General features: G+C 33.6%; 1 protein-coding gene across 9 annotated transcripts in view; it reads right to left on the bottom strand.

Annotated features, from left to right (window-relative positions):
• Positions 1 to 23,669, bottom strand: part of WAC (WW domain containing adaptor with coiled-coil) — a 79,114-nt gene that overhangs the window by 14,043 nt on the left and 41,402 nt on the right. For 6 of the 9 annotated variants that reach the window (XM_019731533.3, XM_088789466.1, XM_074324745.2 and 3 more), the window contains exons 4-7: positions 23,413 to 23,519; positions 17,556 to 17,671; positions 16,878 to 16,990; positions 12,247 to 12,555 (exon numbers count right to left, since the gene is read on the bottom strand). In XM_019731533.3, coding sequence (XP_019587092.1) covers positions 12,247 to 12,555; positions 16,878 to 16,990; positions 17,556 to 17,671; positions 23,413 to 23,519 — 645 coding nt within the window. The remainder of the gene's footprint in view (positions 1 to 12,246; positions 12,556 to 16,877; positions 16,991 to 17,555; positions 17,672 to 23,412; positions 23,520 to 23,669) is intronic. The other 3 variants (XM_019731535.3, XM_074324751.2, XM_088789478.1) reach the window with 1 other exon arrangement.

Genomic DNA, 23,669 nt, shown 5'->3' with positions numbered 1-23,669 from the left:
AGTCACAAAACCTAGTAAGCAGTGATTCAACCACATTCCATGTCTGATTCTAAAAGTACCACACTGTTTATTAGTAATGCTGTCTCAAACATTACAGTTGTGTATTAACTACACATTTAAATAAACTTCCATTAGGATAAAAGGACAATACAACTCTCCAGAACTTAATTTCATGTCTGATAAAATAAATTAAGCTGAAAAGAAGCATTTATGATCACAATGACAACCTAAGTAAGTATGACAATGGCCTTAATACAAATAGGATAGACACAATGGTGAGCAATCCCAGAACGGGCTAATAAGATTGTGATAAATAAGGAGACTCCTACTTTGAACTTTTATACTTAACGATTGAGTTTTAGAATTACCTAGTTCCTTTTTGTAACTAAATAATAAGGCAATGAGTTACCTATACCATTTATAGATTATTAACTATCTATACTATCTATATCATTTAAAGATTATTAGCACTAAAAAGGACCTTTTTTTTTCCCCTAAAAAAAAAAGGACGCTTTTAATAGCAAACCACAAAACCCCACCCTCAGCATCTAAAAATAAAATATAAAATATGCATGGAAAATTGTCATTACTTGAAAGTGTCATTACAAATTATTTATATAAATTCAATGCAATTTCAATCAAAACCCAACAGCATTTTTGGTAACATTTGACAAACTGATTCTATTAAACTTATTTATGAGGAAGAGATAAGGGCTAGTAATAGCCACAAAACTCCTGAAGAAAAAAGAATATGGCTAGTGACGTGCTTTGCCAGATATAAAAACTTAACATTGAAAACAAAACCAATTTAAGGCTGATTAAACTTTTTATATTTAAAGTCTTTATAACTAGGAGAGGAAAATATAGGAACATATCTTTGACATCAGAATACAGAAATTTTCAAAAACAAAAACAATTACATCCAAAGTATTGGTAACCAAAATATTTTAAAGAACTCCTATAAATAAAAACAAACTACACAATAGAAAAATGAGAAAAGACATGAAGATATTTCACAGAAGAAAATTTGAATGGCTTAAAAAATGCACAGTATGTTCAACTTCATCGATAATCAGGAAAATTCAAATTAAAAGCAACAGGATTATCCTTTTATGCTAACCAGATTGACAAAAAGCTTTAAAAAAAGCCTGACACTATCAAATGTTGACACCTAACAGGAACACTTCACATTTCTGGAGGAGACTAAATTATATTACCATATTGGAAAATAATTAGGCATTATAAGAATTGGAGATGCACATTTCATGGACCCAATAATTCCACTTAGGTATATACCCTTAGAAAAATGCTGACATTCCTAAATCAGGAGAAACATTCAAAAATTTTTATCACAGTATTGTTTATTTTAGCACAAAACTAGAAACAAACCAAATGTCCATCAACAGGAAAATGAACACAAACTGTTATTTTCATACCATGGAATTTTACTAATATAGTGACTTCAATGAAAAAGGAGAATTAGAAACAGAGGTCTTATGGGTAACAACATTAAGACTGACTGCACTATTCAAGATGTTCATACAAATTCTCTTATAATATTGGCCTAAAGACTAAATATGAAAATTTGCTTAAGCATCTTTAATTTCCCATACATATGCATTTCTTGAAGATGTTCAAGCTCATATATCTATTATGTAACTGATTTAAAACTATTATGATGTATAAGTTTCAGGAACACTGCATTTGAATATTAAACTGCTAATCTAGTAACTGTAAATCATTTTCAATTCTAGGAACTAAACATTCATTAATATTCATGGTCCCAAAGAAGCTGGGAATTACTAGCAAGCTTACTGAAAAGACTGCTCTATCAGCCGTTACGTACCGTTACTATTAATGGTCAAAAGAACACTAGGCAATATAGCTCTTTAAAACACGAACCTCATAACTGCTTGAAGTACATTTCAAGGATGTGTTGATCAATTATGATCAAGTTAGAAAACCTAAGACATTTTAATATTTGAAAGGCAGATACTTTAATTTTTGTAAGGGACACATTTTAAAAGAGGGTCTGGTCTGTAAGTCTAGCAGTCTACCTATGTTAAGCTTTGCGTTTTGGATTCACAAATATAAAGCCACTTGAACGAAATGAGGTTTTCCTTTTGAAAAACTACTGTCAGTTATTATATTTTATGGGGCAACTGCAGACCACAACAGCAGTTTTCTCTAAATCATATCCCTTAAGGTTCAGTTTAGGGAATATACAGCCTAGGGGTATTTTAATGTTTAGAATGAAATAAGTTCTGTTTTTTCACTTCCTGCATTAACAATTAAATTAGTAATCATATCCCTTTGGAATGATCCTTACTTTTTGTTACTTTTAGTGTGGTTTTTTCCTGTTTTTAATGACAGGAGTTGGAGAAGAAGGTGTGAGTTGTTTTCTATTTTATTTTGGTGCTGCTAAATCTATCCATGGATTTGAAAAATTAACACAGGCTTAAATATTCTTCAGTGTTGTCCTTTAATCCAAGAAAACATCCCAAAATAGAAAATATGCATCACCATACAAAATACACAGTAGCAAAAACTAAACATCCTTAACTTTTAATTATAATAAGTTTATTTACCTTGAAGATACATTTTACAGTTTTGTGAGAAAAGATTATTGATGAACAGTGTGGAAACCACTTGATACTATAATACTAATTAATACTTATGGGATGCTTGAGCAAGTGACATCTCTAAAGGTAAGAATTTATTAAAAGGTTTGATTGTGCATACCAGTTTTCAACAGAATTCGTATCAGAATCACCTGTTAAGCATAAAAAAAAAAACACAAAAAATAAGAAAACAGATCCCAGGGCTCCACCCCAGATCTAATGAGCCTGGTGAGGCCCAAGAACATTGAACTTGTAAGAGTCCTAATGGGTGGTTCTGGCATACCTTGCTGGTTATGAAAAAATAAATTACAGAATTCTCAACGTCCCCTTAACTTCAAAAATAAAAACAAAATAAAAAACATAGCACAAACATGGAGAACTGAGTGGGAAAAGGATTAAAATCAAAGACAGAAGGAAAAGCTACATTGCTTTTCCAGGCAGGACTTCAACATGCTATTTTCACACTATTTTAAAGAACAGCACCACTCACCCCCACACAAATGCCCTTCCAAAGCAGGTTACATGTTATTTAAACATTTTTAATATTATTTGCCTCAATCTACAAATATAACTGAGAATAACTGATTTGAGTTTAATAATATACATAAAAAATGCTATACTAAAAAAAGTCAGCTTTACCATTAAACTATAAAAGGTACTGGTTGTGTGCTCATCCTGTATTCAGAGTTCTATTACATTACCCAGCATCTTCTATTATATAGTTTATTACCGTGTTTCCCCGAAAATAAGACCTAGCCGGACCATCAGCTCTAATGCGTCTTTTGGAGCAAAAATTACAAGACGCGGTCTTTTAAAACCCTATGAGATAAGACCCTTATCTTATTTTCTGGGAAACACAGTATACACCTCCCTTCTATTAAAACATTAACTCCTTCAGAAGAATTTTGTTGTATTTATCTCTGTAGCCCTGGTACAAAACAGAACTTAGCACCAAGATGGCATCAATATGTATTTGACTGGATGCCTGAATATGCAATTAAAGGCCAGCCAGGTTCAAAAGTTAAAACAGAGAAAAGTCTAAGGTCGCCGTAAGTAATTGTCAAAGCAGATAACTGCTCTCTTTATGCTATTTCATAAAGCTGAGTTAACACTATATAGTCTGATACAAAATTTAACTTATTTAGACTTACTTTAAATAATCTTATAAAATACACAACCATTTTATTTTCTTTAACACACAAAGGCAACAAAACTACTAATTTAGAACAAGTAAACAGTCTCTGAGTGTGTTTTTCTATACCGGTATTTAATTTTAATTAACATTTCTATTTGAAACCTTTTAAGCTGGAATCTAATCATTTCGCTGTGAGGCTAATATACTTAGTATGTTCATACAGATTTGTATCAAACTAAATATAAATAAGAAATTTGGATTTTTGGAAATTGTTACCTAAAAACTAATGAATTTATATAAAAGAATTAATATAGTGTTTTGCATTAGAAGGGCCATCTCAATAGGCTCTTCTGATTTTTGAAAGTGTCAGTCTCTAGTCTCACTCCTTAAATGCAACCTTTCCCAACCATTCAAGAAACCTAGGTTACTTTAAGTATTTGTTCAGTCTTTGGTAATGGAATGGTGCCTGGTTTTAGCTCTAGCATTTTTATTTTTTGGCGTATGCCTGTGATCTTTTTAAGGATATTTAGTGATCTCTTCCTAAGCTATTTTAAACTTAAATGAACTAAGTTGTTTTACCATCTGATTATTTCTATGACTCATAAATCTCTGACCAATTCTTTAACACGTTGCATACGGCGGGGTTTAAATCCCTCGTGAAGATTCTCGTGATCCGTACGCAACGTGTTAATATGAGCCAAAGGTATGTTACCCTTTGATTTTAATTTAAAATGTGTATATTGCTTGGATAAAACCTCTTTTTCTCCCTTTATGCTTATAATTATGAATTGTTCATTTATATTTCCAATTTTTACCAGTAGGGGGAGTAACCTACCAAAGACTAGACTTAACACAGAAATGGTACTATAGTCTAACTTTATTACTTAACCTCTTTTAATTATAGGCACCCTTTCAAAGTACCCAAGAGAGCATAAACCAAAGTCAAAATTCATTTCTGACCTACATTTTTCTGGTATGCCAATAACTCCTTTGTGACCTACAATAAGATCTAAAAACATACTACATCTAAAGAGTAAAAGGTACTAATTGCATTTCTAATCATAATTTCCTATGATGTTCCGACAGTTGCTATAATAATACTGAATAGGACATGGGAACAAAGCTCAAAATACTTGTGCAGCAGGGTAGCCTGCTTATTCTATTTTCTAGTAATGGTGTTACACAGGAGAGTACAACATGGAGAAGTTATAAAGGAAAACAAAGTATTCAAGTGTAGTGGAAAAAACTTAAGATAACTGGGTGACAGCACCTGGTATATAATCTGTGACTTTCATTTTAATTTTTTAATTTTGTAATTCATGAATATCTATTTTTAATCACATATCCATCCAGAATATTTTCTATGCATTTAGAAATATATGTAAATATGGTGCTGGTGTTTTATTATATAAAGATATTTTTACAACTTGTTTCATTCAACTGAGAAAATCTTTATGGTAATACAAAGGATAAGCATATTTTAAAACTTCTAACAGATTTTACTATGCTGAAGTGATCTTTGCAATAACCAATTTACACACCGACTGTGTTTCCCCACATTCAATTGTCACTAATCTTAAGGGTGAAAAATCTCACTTTAATTTTAATTTCCGGTATGTATTGGTACTGGTACTCTTGAATTTTTTATACTGGTAATATATATTACAGTTTACCATTTCTAGGTTTACAATTCAATGGCATTAAGTACATTCAGACTTTTGTGCAACCATCACCTCCAGTGGACACATCTCAAACGGAAATTCTGTACCCATTAAACACTAACTCCCCATCTCCTCAGGCCCCAGTAAGCACTATTTTACTTTGCCTCTATGAATTTGCCTATTCTAGGTACCTCACGTAAGTAAAATCGAACAATGTATGTCCTTTTGGGTTGGCTTGTTTCACCTAGCATAAGGTTATCAAGATTCATCCCTGTTGCAGCATGCATCAATACTGCATTCCTTTTCACGACTAATACTGCGTGTGTGTATACAAACACACACACACACACACAAGGTCTGACAATTAAGTTGGCAAACTTGTTGCAACGATGCTAACCTTTTTTGTTTTCATAGAGATTATTTATTGTGAATTTGTACCAACTGGACAAACAGTTAACCAAGTTTACTATTTGGAAGTGCTGAAAAGATTGCATGAAAAAGTCAGACGACCTGAATTTTTCGTCAATAATTCATGGCTCATGCATCACGACAATGCACCAGCTCACATGGCACTGTCTGTGAGGGAGTTTTTAGCCAGTAACAAATACAGTGGTACCTTGGTTTTCGAACGTCTCCATTGACGAACATTTCGGTTTATGAATGCCATAAACCCTGAAGTAAATGCTTTGGTTTTTGAACACGCCTCGGAAGTTGAACATGTCACGCAGCTTCCGCTGTGAGTGCAAGATCCTGAGGCCGAGCTGTCGGCTGTTTTCCAACGTTTCAGAACTCAAACGGTCTTCCAGAACGGATTACGTTCGAAAACCGAGGCACCACTGTAACTGTATTGGAACACCCTTCTTACTCACCTGATCTGACCCCCAATGACTTCTTTCTTTACCCAAAGGTAAAGGAAATGGTGAAAGGAAGACATTTTGATGACATTCAGGACATCAAGGGTAATACGATGACAGCTCAGATGCGCATTCCAGAAAAAAAAAGTTCCAAAATTGCTTTAAAGGGTGGGCTGGGCGTTGGTGTGGGGACATAGCTTCCTAAGGGGAGTACTTCGAAAGTGACCATAGTAATATTTGGCAAATAAGGTATGTAGCACTTTTTCCAGGATGAGTTCGCAAACTTAATTGTCTGAGTGCCCATACGCACCCACACACACACACACACACACACACACACACCACAATTTGGACATTTAGATTGTTTCCACTTTTTAGCTATTGTGATCACTGGTGTATGAATACCTGTTTGATTCCTTGGCTTGCAATTCTTTTGGTTATATACCTAGGTATGGAATTGCTGCATTTTATGGTAATTGTTTCACTTTTTGAGAAACTGATAAACTATTTCACAGCAGCTACTGTCGTTTTACATTCCTACCAGCAACTAAGGTTCCCATTTGTCCGCATCCTCAAAAACAATTGCTACTTTCCATTGTTGTTTTTATAATAATAGCCATCCTAATGGGTATGAAATGGTATTTCAATGTGGTTTTGATTTGCTTTCCCTGATGACTAAAGATGTTGAGGACCTTTTCTTGTGCTTAAGGCCATCTTCTTTGGACAAATGTTTCTTCAAATCCTTTGCCCATTTTCAAGTTGGGTTGTTTCATTTTGTTGTTGAGTTACAGGATTTCATATATTCTGGATATTAGTCTCACACCAGATACATGATTTACAAATATTCCCTCCCATTTGTGGGCTGTCTTTGCTTTCAAGAGCGTCCTCTGATGCAATTTTACATTTTGACAAAGTCCAATTTATCTCTTTTTTCTTTTGTTGCCTGTGCTTTTGATATCATATTCAAGAAATTATTACCAAATCCAATGTCACGGAGATGTTCCCCTTTTCTTCTGAAAGTTTTATAGTTTTAGCTAAGTTTAGGTTTTTAATCCACTTTGAGTTAGTTTTTGTAACTATATAAGGCAAAGTTGGCAATTTTAAGTTTCTCTTCTGTAAAGGTCTATTCATATCCTTTGCTCATTTTCCTATTGGATTGTTTTTCATATTGCTTTGATGAGTTCTTAATGTCCTCAATGTACTGTTACATATACTGCAATTATTTTCTCACAATTTGACATTCATCTTTCAACCTGTTTAGTGTTATCACTGTCATAGAGAAGTTTTAAATGTCTTACGTGGTCAAATTTATCAACTTTTTCTTTTAAGTCAAATGCATTTTTGGGTCTTGATTAAAAAAACTTTCCCTAATCATCAAGTTATAAACAATATTTTCTAATACTCTTTCATTACAGGTATTTCCACTGTCCCACTATTCAAAATGCCATCTTGACTAAGTTGACCAAATGTAATTTTAAACCTATGGACTAAAAACAGACTAAATTCCTCCAATAATATATTGTTATTGAACAATATCTGAATAACTATATGGCCAATCTTTCAAATTTTTCACAAGTACTTAGTAAGCGTAAAAATTATTTTAAAGCAAAGCAACAGAGGGCTGAATGTGACCCACTACAGGCAGTTAATAACCTATGTCAGCCACAAAAGGCTACCACTAGCCATTTCCGTCTTCAGGTTCATCTGAATTTCACCCAGTCTACAAATACCATCGAAACACAAAAGGTAAATTTATACCAGTGACTCACACCTCACATCAATGAATGCACAATCCTCCTTCCAATTAGATGAAGACTATGGAACCAGCAGGTAACTATGTGAATATTGACATGCTAATCTGAGAGCTAGCTTAAGGTCACTGAATAGATGTTTGTGAGGCCACTTTATTTTTCAAACTTGTCTATGCTAATCATAAGAAACTTGTTAATTAAGGTCATTAAACTCTTCTGACTCTGGCACTTATCTGGCCAAAGTAAATAAAAAAGGTAAGCATTTCCTGCCTATTTTGTCATTTCAGAAATCGGGAAGAGAGGGTGGAGTTAAGGCCAGTTTCGAATGGCCAACGGGGTGGTATGCCTGCCCAACTGATAAAAATCAGTTTTAGATATTTTTTTCACATCAGAGTTTCTGTTACTTTGTTATATGGTTGTCCAATAAATTAATCTTGCCAAATGTTCAAATGTTACCCTAACAGATATGTTATCTAAAAGGAGGTACCTGATCCCACACCCCTTGTTTCACCCTACCTAACACCAGAATTTAAAACTGAAAGGCTTCACAGCTTCTCCACACTTCTCTTGAGCAAGGACAGATTTTGACTTATTTTATGTTCTTTTTCTCAAAAGACACACTGGTATTAAACAGATCTAAATCTACTGCTGGTATCCTTTAATGAGATGCACAACATATATAACACTCTTCTTTTTCTCCAAATACATATTTAAAATCATGACCAGGGCAGGTGTTTCTCCCAACCCTCAACGCGCTCATTACCATTCTTTCAGTTACTTATCCATCTACAACAAGTATTTACTGGGTGCCTATTATTTGTCAAGCACTATGGATAGATCCATGGTTAAGAAAGACCCTGCTCTTGTATCCTTTACCACAGCATCCTACTGTTGACATCCTTAGATACAGCTTAGTGTCCTACTAGCACTTATGACCAAGAAACCAATTTTATTTGAACCATCAACCTCTTCATATATATCATTAGGGAAAATCCAAATAAGGAAATCACTATGTTGATGAGAAGAGTCAAGAGGAAGTTTAATTTAAATAACATGAGTGTCTCTACTGAAGAAAAAAAGCATTTCAAATGTAATTTTTCACAAATTTAGACTAACTGGAAAGCAATCTGAAGAGATCCAAATTGTTATATCATTTAAGGAAACTGTAAATATTATCTTCAATTCACGTGCAAGCAGAAGTACTTGGAGAGACTGTACAATTTCTCCTATATAAAGAGGCAATTCCAAAGTAATCAAGTTTCTAACAATAAGGTCAATAAAATTATTATATATAAATTTTTTACATAAAGCTTGTGATTAGCAAACATCGTGTAGAATTTAAACTTGAATCACCTATGATTTGTCAGAAATTTTAAATTACTAGAGTTCAAATAAATATAGATTTGTTAGGTCTTTCATTTCCTATGGTTTTATGGAAAGAACATGGATTTGAGAAGCTGCCTCTAATACTACATTGTGTTTAGACTGTGGTAATATTTAGGCTCTTCACATCTGAGAGACAATACTTTCCCCCTCACAATGTTGTTTTAAGGAATAAATTTAAATGTCTTATAAAACACTTAGCACCAAACTTGGCACAGTTATTTTTAATTATATTAAATATGTTAGAAATAGTGTTTGAAGCATGGAACAAGAGGGCAGAAGGTGAACAAAGTACAAAATGCAATAAAACATAACGTCTAACCCTAAACAGAATACAGTCTAATTGAAGGAACTAAAATTATAACGTGATAAGTACTATAATAAACAACAGTACAATCTGGGAAACAGATTGGGAAAAGTTGACTGATGCTGAGAACCAAAGGACATTCGATCTGGCTTTTAAAGAAAAAGCACTGAATTCAACAGGATGGTAATAGATGAAAGAACACGTCTTTCTTTTCAACAAAGGCTTGTAACATGAAAGATCATAACATACCCTCAGAAGTGTACAAATTTTTAACGGGTGAATTATACGCAATGTAAGAGTAGAATGATGGAGGTCAAGCTAGTAAGACACTGCAACCAGACTGTCAAATATTTGCTTTAACCTTACTATGAAATATGAACTTTATCCTTTGGAAAATGGGAAACCATTAGAAAATTTAAAGCAAGGAAGTTGACACAATCCAATCTAAAAGTTATAATGATGCCACCATACGTGGACACACTGGGTAGAAGGAAGCAGAGCAATAATGAGAAGGTTAGCTCAGGAGAGATGACTTGATGTCATTTCAATAATGACAGTTGTATAAATAAGAGAAAGAATATAAACAGGTAAGATATAGGAAGAAGAATACAAGATTTGTCAATGAGTGGGTAGGCAAAGGTGGGCAAGAATGTTGAAGAACAAGGAATAGTTGGGGCGGGGGGCAGGGGGGGGGCGACACAGTGTTGTCACTTATTGACAACCTAAGAATAAACGGTGGGAAAAGGGTGAAGTTTGGGACACACTGTATTCTGAGATGTAACAAATACCACCTGCCTACAGAAAGGAAGCAGATACAGGTATATATGAGTTAGAAATAAAGATTTGGAAGTCACTTATGCACACAACGTAGTCACAGAATGACTACCCAGCAAAATAAGACATGTTGAGCAAGCAAAAAAAAAAAAAACAAATCACAGTAATAGACTAAACACTATTGATATTAAAGGGGCAGGAAGATAATAGAAGTAGAAAACTGAAGAGCAGCAGTAGCCCAGAAGACAGGGAAGGAAAAGTTTTAAAAAGGAGTTAAGAGATTAAAAAGTGTTAAGTCAACAAGAAGTAAAATGAGATAGACTTTTAAAAGACAATAGGATGTTTTTTTAAAAAACTGACAAGGATTTTTAAAATAAAATTTTCTGACCAAATAAATCAAAATAAAATTATTTAAGAACTGAAAAACCGTAACATCCTTTAGAAAGTACTATCATATTAACAATTACTGCATTAATTCAGTTTTCGTCTCTCAAGAATTCTTTGTAAATTTAATTCCGCATCAGGGTAAATATGGCTTGCACACCTGCCCTTGGCCCTCGGCTGAGCTCTAGAAGGCAAAATGATAAGGCTTGGGGTGGGGGGGTGCGGGGCAGGTAGTAGAGACCAGCTCAGATGTGTCCTCAGTCCATGTATGGCAAGACCTGCCCCAGAGAATCTTGGGACACGGGCACACACACACGTACGGGCTTAGTCGATATGAATTTTGATACAAAGCAGCTTTGGGGAATTTAACATTTGATGATATTATGTACTATATGATGAAAGTATGGCTTAGTAATGTCTAACAACTGCTACAAGGGAAATTCAAATAACATGTATAAAAAGGAGAGGAAACTAAAAGCAAAAGAAATGCAATTATCTGAACCCTCTGTCAACAAAGTAAATCAATATGAAATAATGAATCAGACAATAGAGTAAATGCTTAAAGATTCATTATGTCCATGCAGCATCTCCTAAAACCCACATGACACTTAAAAGTTCCTCAACATTTCCTAATGCTAACCTACTAATGGGTCTACCCATGATAATTTATTTACTTATTGTCTTAAGTTTCTTAAAACATACTATAAAGTGTAAGTTTGGGATTGTTAGTGGTCTATGCAAACATACTTATCCCATCACTGTTTCTGTTTACATGTCACCTCCCAAGAAGCAGCTGGCACAATTTTTTTCTACATTTTCTGAACATGCTATGGTTATTAGCACTGAGTTGGATAAATACAGTTTGGGTTGCAAAGTTTAACTTCTCCTCTTCAGAAATTAAGACTCCTTATCTTGTGGCCTATGACCCAATGTTCTAACTCACAAACTGAAACCAATAATTGCATGCTATGTAGAAATGACAAATTTTTTAAATGTCTCTATTCATACTGAATTTTAATAGAAAATTGAGACAATTTCTAAACTAAACCATCAAGACAATTATCACAAAAATTGAAAATTACTTTATACAAATACGTAGGGACAGTCATTTGGCTTTGATAAGTTATTTAAAGAAATCATTACTTATAAGTACTGGATTTCAAAGTGTCAAAGACAAAAAACAGTTATGAGGCTTCATAATTAAAAATTAAAAGAAAAAGCTAAATATGGCTAACTCTAGACCTACATCTATTCAGTAACATTCTAAACCTTTTAAAAAATGTATAAGAGTCTTATTTAAGCTAACGGAAATAATGTAATATAATCAGAAACTCAAACTATAGTTCAACGTGCAGCATCTAGTAATAATGCCATACCTTTTCTTTCTGTTTTCTGTGCAGGGACAGAAGATGTGGGTGTAGGCAGTTTTGATAAAGTAGATGCTCCATTAGCATCAAATGATTTCTTTGGCTGGTGATCAGACTGTAGCGTAAATGGACTAGAAGGAACAGTGCTTGGGGTAGCAGTTGGATGAACCACTGGTTTGATGGGGTGCTGTACTGGCGTAGAACTACTGTGAGTCTCTGCTCTTGGCAGTCTGTAGTCTCTGTCATTGTGTCTGCTTGTTTGAGACAAAATATTCTGTGGGAGCAAACTACTGGCATCACTGGAATGCTTGTCTTCCACTTTAGTTCACAGTTCGAAAAAAGAGATGTTGGAATGACGGAAGGGGGAAGAAAAAAGATTACGTTAGAAGCCTGTCTTGAACATCAGCTAATTTACCAACATACCTGTACTTATATCTTTTTAAAAAACTGCAAGCCCAGTTAGTGTCTGCAGTTTTACTACTAGCATATAAATATCTAAATGCTGGACGAAGTTAGCTCCACTATAAATATTAATCTATATTTCAAGTGGGCTATTACTTTTTGGGGATTCTTTAGAACCACACCGTTGTTCAAACATAACATTTAAAAAAAAAATCAATATATGGAGTTATAACATTTTACTCAAATAAAAAAAATTTAAATATTTTAAAAATTGAAAAAGTAAATGGTCCATTCTTTTAAAATATAGATCACAGGTTCTAATAATTAACTGAATTATCCACAGTGGTTCAACTGCAAAGGAATATTAGCTTTATTTAGCCTGATTTTTCTGAACACTAACGTAGCTAATTAAATGGGCTCTAAAGTAGTTTCTGCTAGGGCTTAAATGACCTCATTTTGAGATGACTGAATTTATAATGAACTGTGTGCATTCAGCTAAGTAAATCAATATTTTAATAATGCTAACAAATACCAGAATTGGTTATAAAATCAAGTTACAGATAATGCTATCTGAAAAAAGAAGCCCTACATCTGCAGAATAGTTAAAAAAAAAAAAAAAAATCCTGCTGTTTATTATTAATTATATAGAGCCTCTTCCAATTTAAAGCTACAAAAATATTTTAAAGTCAGAAATAAGTACTTTTGCTTCTACAAAAACTACAAAAGGAGGAAAAATTCAACCATCACAGTAACAAAATTTGTATTTATCAAAAAAAAAAAAAAAACACAAAAAACCTCTAGCCTAAATTATAATAATCAGTAACTAAAGAATTAAAATAATGTATGTTTTATGTTTCCAAGTAGAGAAACATCTTAAGATTCAAGCACATGCTATGTAATGGTAATATTACCAAAGGACGCCCTCCCTGTTGAATATTGTGTTGTTTTTTTCCATTTCACGGTTCCTAGAGACCAAGACAGCACAAGGAAGGAAGGACGCTGAAACTACAAGTCAGTTTTCAAGTCATCGGTGCACAACTCCTACATGTTACACCAAAACAAAAGGTACTGCCAAAAAACTTCAATCAGATCAAAACAGTCTTCTGACTTAATGACTTAAATGAAATTTAGTGTTATGAATTACACATATATAATTGTATCACAAAAATGAACAAATAGACTGGGCTATCACAGAACACATATATTTATTGTATAATACTATCAACTTGCATGCACATAAAAGTTAAAACCTTTTATTCTAGAGTTTCTTCCTGAAAAGAGTACTATTACAATAGAAACTTTTAGAGACAGACATAACAATACCACGCCCAATTCCCACCAATCCTGTGACTTGCTTACCCAGAACTTTTATTTCCCCTACCAAGAATTTCCTTTTAGTTCTGTATGACTACAACAGTCAAAATTCATGAAGTAAACATATTCAGATGAAAATTAAACATACTTCTTCTAACGTTTGTAAGCTTTGGGGGAAAAAACACGGCAGCAGCGTTATAGAAACTGAGGAAGATACACCTGCACCAGCTTTCTATTACTCACAACTCTACAGAACACAGGCAGTGACTATCTGCACATCCCCCACAACAAGGACATTTAGAAAATGTGTGGAGAAATTTTTGGTTGTCACAACAGAGGAGAGGGGAGGTGTGCTGCTGGCATCTGGTATGTAGAGGCCAGGTATGGTGCTCTGCATCCTACAACACTCACAGGACAACATCCCACAACAAAGAAATAACTGACCAAAATGCCGTTAGTGTTACTGTCGAGGAACCCCAACATAAGGTTTCTCTAACCATAGAGCAATCACTCTATCAGGCACATATAAAAGATGATAACAATAATGTAGTAGCAGTAATAGCAAATTAAAAATTTTATCCATATAATTTTCAATGTCAAGTTGTGGATAACATTTACTATACTGCAAAATCAAAACAAAAAAAACCCAAACAACCAAAGAACCTCTAAAAACCTGTGTCTACCTTTATGTCCTGACATATAAAATCTTCCCAATCCTCCCTATGCCCTCTGCACACACCCACATACATACACACTTCTTTTACTGGCAGTTAGGAATTATAAAGCTTTAAGCCTTACCCTACATGAACACTAATGTATTGGATATATGAGAAAACTCCGCCAACATTTTTGGACAGACTAAGTTAAATGCTTAAACGGCTTAGTATTACAGCACACCAAGTATAGCTCCGTGAACCAACAAAAAAATAAAAACAAAAGCAGCAGCAGCAGCAATACAGCTAAGGTCCTTTCCCAAACAATACTTAAAAGTCAAAAAAGTGTGATACATGACTACATTTCAACACAAACCCAGACTCATTTGACTCATTTGCACTTCTAGGAATTTAGCTAAGGAAGTAATCAGATAAGAACAAAGATAGGAATCAAAGCATTGTTTTTACAACAGGAAAAAGCTAAAAACCACCTAAATATCCACGGAGAGGGGATTATTTATAAATGAGGGCTCATCCAAAAAAGGAATACCCCGCAGTCAACATACCAAACGTAGAATTATAAACTGACACAGAAACCTATCCTTGAAATATTACTGAACAAAAAGGTTAAAAACAGTAACATATGATTCCATTTTTGTTGGAAAATATGTACATTTATATGAAGAGATAGAAAAAAGTATATGTCCCCAAACGTCCCTAGGCATGGGATTAAAATTTTTTCTACTTTTAAATAACAAGGGTGCATTACTTTTGAAATCATAAAGCATGAAGATAAACAATTTAAAAACACAACTGATTTTATTTCCTTCAGCATGGCTTACTAAAAAACAAAAATAGTATTTTCACTTCTGTCAATATTCCTACCAGATCTCAATTACTGCCTTTACTTTCTCTACCCCAGTGGAGAAGGAGTGACTTAAATGACAGGTTATTTTGCAAAGAATAAAGCAGACATACTAGGCTGATCTTTTTCCTCTCTGGGAACCATCAGCCACTAAGAGAGGCTTAGCCCAATAAGTGGACAGTTATTCTTTTTACACTCATTTTGCCATTCTTTATCGGTACCCACCCACACCTCTGAACAATTAGTTCAGGAGGCCCACAAGCTGGGTGCCTATTTTTTTTTTTTTTTTTTACACCTAGAGAGGAAAACCTTTATCTCATTTTTAATTGCCAAAAGTCAGTTACTTAGGTATTAGGTGAAATGGAGCTAGCACCCCACTCTTCTGTCTCAAAATACAATATTCTTAATTTCATAACTTCAGTACTTTAAATCACTTTGTTTTCTAAGAATTCTTAAGTACAATTTCACTAAAAAATGACATGTTCTAAGGAACATACTTTAAACATTCAATCCTGCAAAGTTGTTACTGTTTAATCTTAAATAATTTTTCCCATCAAAAAAATTGATATTCTTTGCTGAGATCAAATAGATCTCCTACTTTTTTTGTTTAGAATTATAGGAGGAAGATTAAAACACTTAAGTCTAAGGATTCCTAGAACACACTTTAAAATTCCTGAAATTTCAAAATTTGATAAAGGGCCGAAGAACTCTGTGTGGCATTTACATTTTATTCTAGACAAGGGAAGACACTGGAAATAGAACACGTTTAGTAAAAGCATCATATTCAAATATAATTTGAATTAAAAACAAATGTATGTTACTCATCTTGTCCCACTTGGACAAAATCTGGCCTCAAAAGAACGTATGCTTAACGTATGCTTACAGTATGGAGATGTTGCACAGATCTTTGATCATGTTGAAATCAGTTTCCAAATATAAGGATAAACAAGTTTTTTACTGATAACACAAAACACCAATAGGTACTTTGATGTCACTATCTGTAGGTAGCTCTGATTCAATTATTAGATTGAAACCCAGCGAGTTTTGGAAGGGATTTCAGTGTCTAGTATAATAGTACACAACTTGGGGGTGGGGGGTAAAGTTCCTGTTTTAAAAAGAAGTCAATCCACAACACGAAGTTGTATTTTTTTAACCACTCAACTGCATTAGAGCCATTAAGGACAGCGATGAATACATCTCTGTATTATTCTACTGCGCATACTTTTCCCTTTTCAGGGAAAATATGGTGGAGGTTAGGGAAACAGATCCAACATAAAGGAAACCTTATGTTTCTATTTATATTAGTTTACATATATAAATGGTTATGCATATATATATTTGTAACATAAATGAACTACAGGAATGAATCAAACATCATTATTGTTTCGAAGAAAATTAATACTTACTTCCACTGGCAAACCCACTAGTGGCTGTTGCTTGCATCACCTCCCTTCTGTAATCCCTATCTTTTGGGAAGCTATTAACTGCCATCTTGTTTGCTTCTTTTTGTCTCTGTTCTCTAAAAATAAAAAATAGATAAACCCGTAAAAATTATACCAGATATAATGAGTCCACATATAACACTTCTGGCCAAATGTTCAACAAAATGGTATATGGAAAATAAAATAATTGAACATAGCCATAAAATCATTTAACTCGCATGGCAGATGGGATGCAGCAAACAGAATATTAAATGTTTCTCACTGATGGCAATATTACACCAATTATTTATGCCATTAACCCTACAACCAAAACTCTGCAACATTAATTCTACATGTACGAAGGAAAAATAATATCCTACAAGAATTATAAATGAAGATGCATTACAAATTGTAAGGATGATAACATGAATGTAGATTAATATGAAATTTTAAATTAAGTACACTGAAAGCCCTTGTGGATAGGGCCCAAAGGTAAACAGAGAAATAGTAAAGAGAAGTGGAAAACACAATAGGCCAACCACTGCAATTAAACACAGGAGGATCACGATAAGAAACCTAAACTTAGAATGTTTAATGTTCTAAGATGGTAACCTATAGAATAAAGAATGAAAAATATTGTTGAATTAGATTAAGAGCAAATACCTTTCAAGCCACTCTTTTGGTTTTTCCCACTGTGAAACCTCTGTTCGACAATTGTAGTAGTATTTTTTCCCAGAAGAGCTAATATGTTCAGACCAGTCATCTGCAGAATCATAAGGCTTAAAAATATTTTTAAAAATTAGAAAATGTTATTACTATTTAACCACTTGATATAAAGTATAAAGAATGTAGATGGTTTTCAAAGCACACATATTGGAAGACTTATAAGATGAAGGTGGCCTAAGTTAGGATGTAATTAATTATCTATCTATATATGTACTTTAGGAGACCTTAGTCTATGAAAACCTTCAAAGATAATGGAAAACCCTGTAAGTATAAAATTAAATAGATTAATACTAGTTGATTAGACACAGAAAGAAAACATGAAATTAACAATATCTTGACTTTCGAAAGGCATTACAAAGTTCCCCATTATCATAATTTCAGTTGCTGAAATCCAGTCACATGGCAGGGGAGGTTAGGGAACTCATTCTCAACTGACTGAGTTGATGGCAGGAGAGCACATCAGTTCTAAACTCTTAGGGCACAACAGTAATCACATACAGTATAAGAGAACAACTTGCCTGTATTGACTGTTACTTAGTGAAAAACAGCAAAAAAAAAACACAAAAAAAAACTTAAATGTAAACACAAAGCTAATTAAGGGCTATGAATTTGTTTCACCTTCAAAATCCATAAGATGGGTCAAGTATCAACTAAATCTTGTCTCATATAATACATAGGATCAGCAGCATCACTCATTGTCCTGAAACTAAAACTGGTCTTTTGAAAGTTCTCAGATATAGTCTCTTGCGGGTATTTTATAGGCACTGTAAAATTACAATGAAATTAGACAAATCTGAAAAGCTGTTTCCATGGAACTAATTTCAAAAAGTGGAGCCTTGCACTGGCCCCAGGAAATCTGGTAGAAGCCCAAATATACTTCAGATGAATTTCTTAACTATTTTTTCAAAAGAGCTTTGAGATTAAATGAAGTAAGATTATACTTTTGGAAGCCTATCTTTCCTTTCTTCTGGGTTCAACAGTAAAAATTTTGAGGCAGGTGGACAGAGGAGACCAGGGCAGATGAGAGTGATCTAGATCAGTGCTCTTCAAAGTGATAGTTTGGGGAATTGTTGCCTGTCCTGGACGAGATAAGGAGCTTGCATTAGAATATGTATCAACACACTGCTTCCCTAGCCAAAAGGCTTGCTTTAAGAAAAAAAACAAAAATAAAAAATCAGCTAAATAGTATATTTAATGCCAGTAAATTCATATTCTGGCACAACTTCAGGACAGTTAAAAGTTCAAAGACCAGAACTTTGAAGAACATGGGTCTATGACACTGCAGTGATTTTGCCTATCAAATCTTAGGTTAGTACAAGTATGTGTTATAGGATATAGCAGTACAATCACATACCAGTAACTTACAGCTTTCTTAAAACACGCCACTTTCATGCTTAAAAAAAAAGGTAAAATTGTGTGTGTGGGGGGGGAAGGACTTTAAGTAATGGAGTAATTTTTAAAATGCTAATGTGCAACAGGTGTTAATTTCTTTTTTGTTCCAAGGTATTTTTTTCCAGCTTTACTGAGATCTAATTGACAAAACTATAAGATATTTAAAGTGTACATAATGATGATTTGGATATACATATACACTGAAAGGATTCTGCCCATCTATCTAATTAATTAACACACCTGTCACCTCACATTGCTTTTTTTGTTGTTGTTGAAAGCTTTGAAGTTCTATTCTCTTACAAATTTCAATTATACTATACAGTGTTATCAATATTGTCACCATGTTATACATTAGCTCCTCAGGTGTTAAATTTCTTAATTTTAAAAAACGTATCTAAAATTAAGAACTAACCAAACAAAATGCCTGAAAACATTACAAGTTTTCTAAATTAGGCTCGATGTAATTGCCAACATATACCCTAAGGTAGCAGTTCTGCAAGTGCTGTCCAGGAACCCATAAGGGACTCCGAGATCACTGCACAAGATCAAAACTATTTTCATAATAAAACTAAGATAGTTTTGTCTTTTTTCTCCTCATTCTATCAAAGTGTTTTCCCAGAGACTGCATAAAGGTTTGATATCACAAAACACTGAATGCATAGCAGATATGAAATTCTAGGTATCTTCTATTATACTAAGTTAGGCATTAAAGACATGTTCAATGTCAATTTTTTTGTTTTAGAAATAATCATTTTTCTTAAAAATGTATTACATGTTAATACGTAATGGGTTTATAATTGATTTTTAAATGAATTACTTTTCAAATTTATCAGTTTTAATTTAATATGGTAAATACTGATAGAGTCCACGTAAAAAACTCTCGAAGTTCATGAATGTAGAGCAGTCTTGAGACTAAAAGTACGAAAATGGCTGCTCTACGATTAACACTGAACAGTTACTGAGCCACCTATCTGCCCTCCACCAGTTCAAAACGTCTTTTAGAACTCTTCTATGAATACTGCTTTTCTCTTAAAAAAAAAAAAAAAAAAAAAAGGCACCTTCCCTTTCTACTCTCTCCAAAACATGGAGTCCTACTACTTCTTCTTTAAGTTAAACTATGAAAAAGAAAATCTTAGAATTTATGAATTGTTAATAAAGAATGGTTCATTAAAGAACATCAAAGATGGCATTCACTGTGATAAATCATTTCACGGAATCCTGTGAGTTCTCTCATAAATTTCTTTTTTTTTTTTAAATTAAGTAGAATATCTTCAGGCAAGATTGATTACAGAAAAGAGATCCTGGGAGCCTCAAATTTAAAAGCTCCAACATATGCAGAAGATATTTAACTGATAAGAGGAGTTGGAACATAAATGGAAAGTCATCTAGGATTGAATTTAAAGTGCTTTCCAGCAAATCAAAATTGGTGAAGCATACTTAAAAGTGAAGATTCCAATTATAATGTCTTTAAATGAGAATGAAAACATTATTTCTGAGATTCAGAGATCTCTTAAAAAAAAACCCAACAAACAAGTATGCATAACTTATCTAAACAGTCTATATGATTCCTATAAGCCCTATCATGATTTAGGAAGGAGGAGACATTCAACAAGCTTTTCCTAAATAGTTACCATGGGCTAGGTAGGCTTTGTGTTAAACAAACAATAAAATGTTTATCACAGGACTTGGCAGGGAACTACATATAAATATCTTAATCTAATACTGAAAAAATAAGGTGACTTCAACTCAACTTGCAACAGTGACTATAAATCACTATACAACCAAAAGTCTATCTAGTACCCTAAATAATATTGTTAGTGATTTTCAAAGACAGATTTAAAACTTTAAAATCTCAAAGACAAAAACCCCAAAACCATTTTTCAAAAAGCTATTATTATTATTCCTTATTTTAACTCGGGTTAAAATAACGGTTACCTAATACTCATCTGTTCATTTATTCTTTCATTATGAAACTATTAGATGAAAGGTAATTTTATGTTTTACTTACTACTCGAAAACTTCCACTGAAGTAATTTTAAGACAAAGTCAGTTTACAAGTAACCTTCAGAAATGATCAAAAGCCCACTTCTAAGGTAAGATTGTAACTGATGTATGTGTCATATCTGCTGGGTACATTATAATGAAAAAGACAACTACTGGGAGGTTAATTATACCTATAGTTGAAATCTACAGAAAGGGAAACCCTGATTCTGAAAACAGGTAACACATTTAATCCATTCTCTAACAATCTTCAGTTTCCATTCACGTAATGAAATTCCCTGACACCCTTCATGTTTTGGTCTTTCAAGCTTATCTGATGCCTATTATTTATTCTGATTTCACTACGTTAATTCATTTCTTGTTCATCAAAATAATCGGAATTTGTTTTCAGTGAATAAGGTGTTTTGTTTTTTTAAACCAAAATAATGTCCACATGGCCTGCCTCTGTCCTAACAGCAGACAAATACCAAATCTGAATTGTCAGGGAGAAACAGAACTTTGCATTAGTGTAACTTTGTAAATTAATGGAGTTATTTTTGACAAAAATCAAGCTCTTCATTCTAAAATCCTGAGTGTATGTCTTACTGAAAATGACTCATCACAAGTAGTTTGATGATAACACCTGTGAAGTTTTATCAAGCTGTTGTCTCAGCCTCAAAAACACCCTTCTATAGTCTGTTCTGCGATGCTAGGGCTGGAATAACGCAAATTACATCCGATTTAGCCAGCTGGCCTCCGGTTAAATTCTGCCAACAGTAGGCATTAGAGGAAGACTGAAAGGCAGGAGAAAGGAAAAGCCTACTTGCCCCAGTTGGTTCTAGTTTCCAGCTCTTTGCTACTGCCCCAAACCAGACCTAGCTTTATCACACCACTCAGAGGTTATTAACACCAGCTCTGCAGGCCTCCTCCTCTAAGCTATTCCATTCTGACACTCCTAACTCTTCCTATTGTTCCTCAGCCCTAAGAGGCAATCACTACATGTGTTCCCTCAGTGTCCCTTTTTGTTTCTTTCTGTCCTTAATACCTGCGATATCTGCTTAACCAATCCTGTGTATGAAATGCTGTATTATTAAATTGTACTAAAAATAGCGAGTCTGTTTATTTTTCCAACTGGACCCTGATTGACACAATATTTAAAATTATTCTAAACTTATTTTTATGAAAATATTAACATGGATGTCTCAACTTTCTATGGAAATGTACTATCCATACTGCTTCAACAAGGGACAAGAAATAATTAACTGAGAATCTTTCAAAGCCGCCTAAGGTATGATGATTACCCAAATATCCAAGGCAAAAATCTGATGGATTCAACCTACGCTTCCATAGCCTTCTATCTAGCTGTTCATTCTTTCTTTCCTATGATGTATTTTCCTCACGGCTACTTAATTTTTCAAATTGCAAATATGATGTTACTTTACCAATTATATCAACAGCTCTCCATTGCCTTTCTATAAAACTCATTCCTTGGCAAGATATGTAACTCTTTGTAATCAGACCCCCAGTTATCTCTGTAACCTTGAGCTCCTCCCATTCTTTCACATTATCAAAATCCTGTAGTTCTCCAAACATACTATGCTATTTTACATTTCTCTATCTTTGTAGGTGCTGTTCCTCTGTATGCTACAGAAATTCCAGCTCTCTTCAACTATTCAATCTGTTGGGTAGCACTACATATGCTTTAATACCTTCCTCATCCAAGCTGGGAGACCGGCCCCACCATGAGTGCTCCCAAAGCAACTTTAACATGCACAGTTTTAATTGTCTACTTTTCTAGCTCTACCACAGGTCACAAAGTTCCTTTAAGATGTGCCACATTTTCTTGGTTTTATTTCTCTACAACCTAGAAGATGCTTGGCAAATTGAAATCTTATTATTAAATTTTTGCTGAATGAATGCACTAGAACTTTCATTTGAATCTTGAATTAAAAAAAGTTCAAACTGAGTTACTTCATTTTAGAACTACCTAAAATTCCTCATTGGGTTTCATGCCCTTGAGAACAGGGACTAGTGTCTAACAGTGTATAATACACAGTAGGTACTCTATAAATATTTAAGAAGTTTATGCATTATGGAAAGAGTAGCTCATGTTAAATTACTTTACCTACAGAAGTTTCATAATCTGAGGTTCTTTACCTCTCCGATAACTCAATGGTAAAATTCTGCTTTGTATAGTAATACTGACGAAATAATGCCAAAACGGTGTCTTCTGACTATCCTCAGTTCTAGTAAGGCTAGCTCATTAGTTCAAACATATCAAGAAAAGGCCAACTTAGATTTTTTTAAAAAAAAAATTTTTAAGACATTAGATTTAACAAGACTTGGTGTGAGGTGTTTTCTTTTTTTTGTTTTTTCAATAAATTCCAAAAAAAACCAAAATTGAGCATGTTCATATACTTACTGCATCTGAAGTTTTGCTTGGATTATTGCTTGGATTAGAAGAATGTGAATTTGAACTATGAAGAGCACTGTGGTTGTGTGAATTTTCTTGTGGAGAGTAACTGGTCCCTTAAAAACAAAAAAACAAAACAAAAAGCAAAACAACTTACAAGTGCTTCAAGTTTAAATTGGTCTACCATACCTTATATATCATATGTATATCATGGCATATCCTTAAATCATTTACGTAAGCATTAGGAATATATACATATTCATACT

Source organism: Rhinolophus sinicus, chromosome 1 (genome assembly GCF_057876585.1).
Source record: "Rhinolophus sinicus isolate RSI-liver-muscle chromosome 1, RSI-T2T, whole genome shotgun sequence".
In the NCBI taxonomy this organism is placed as follows: domain Eukaryota; kingdom Metazoa; phylum Chordata; class Mammalia; order Chiroptera; family Rhinolophidae; genus Rhinolophus; species Rhinolophus sinicus.
This window is presented reverse-complemented; position numbering and strand designations above follow the sequence as displayed.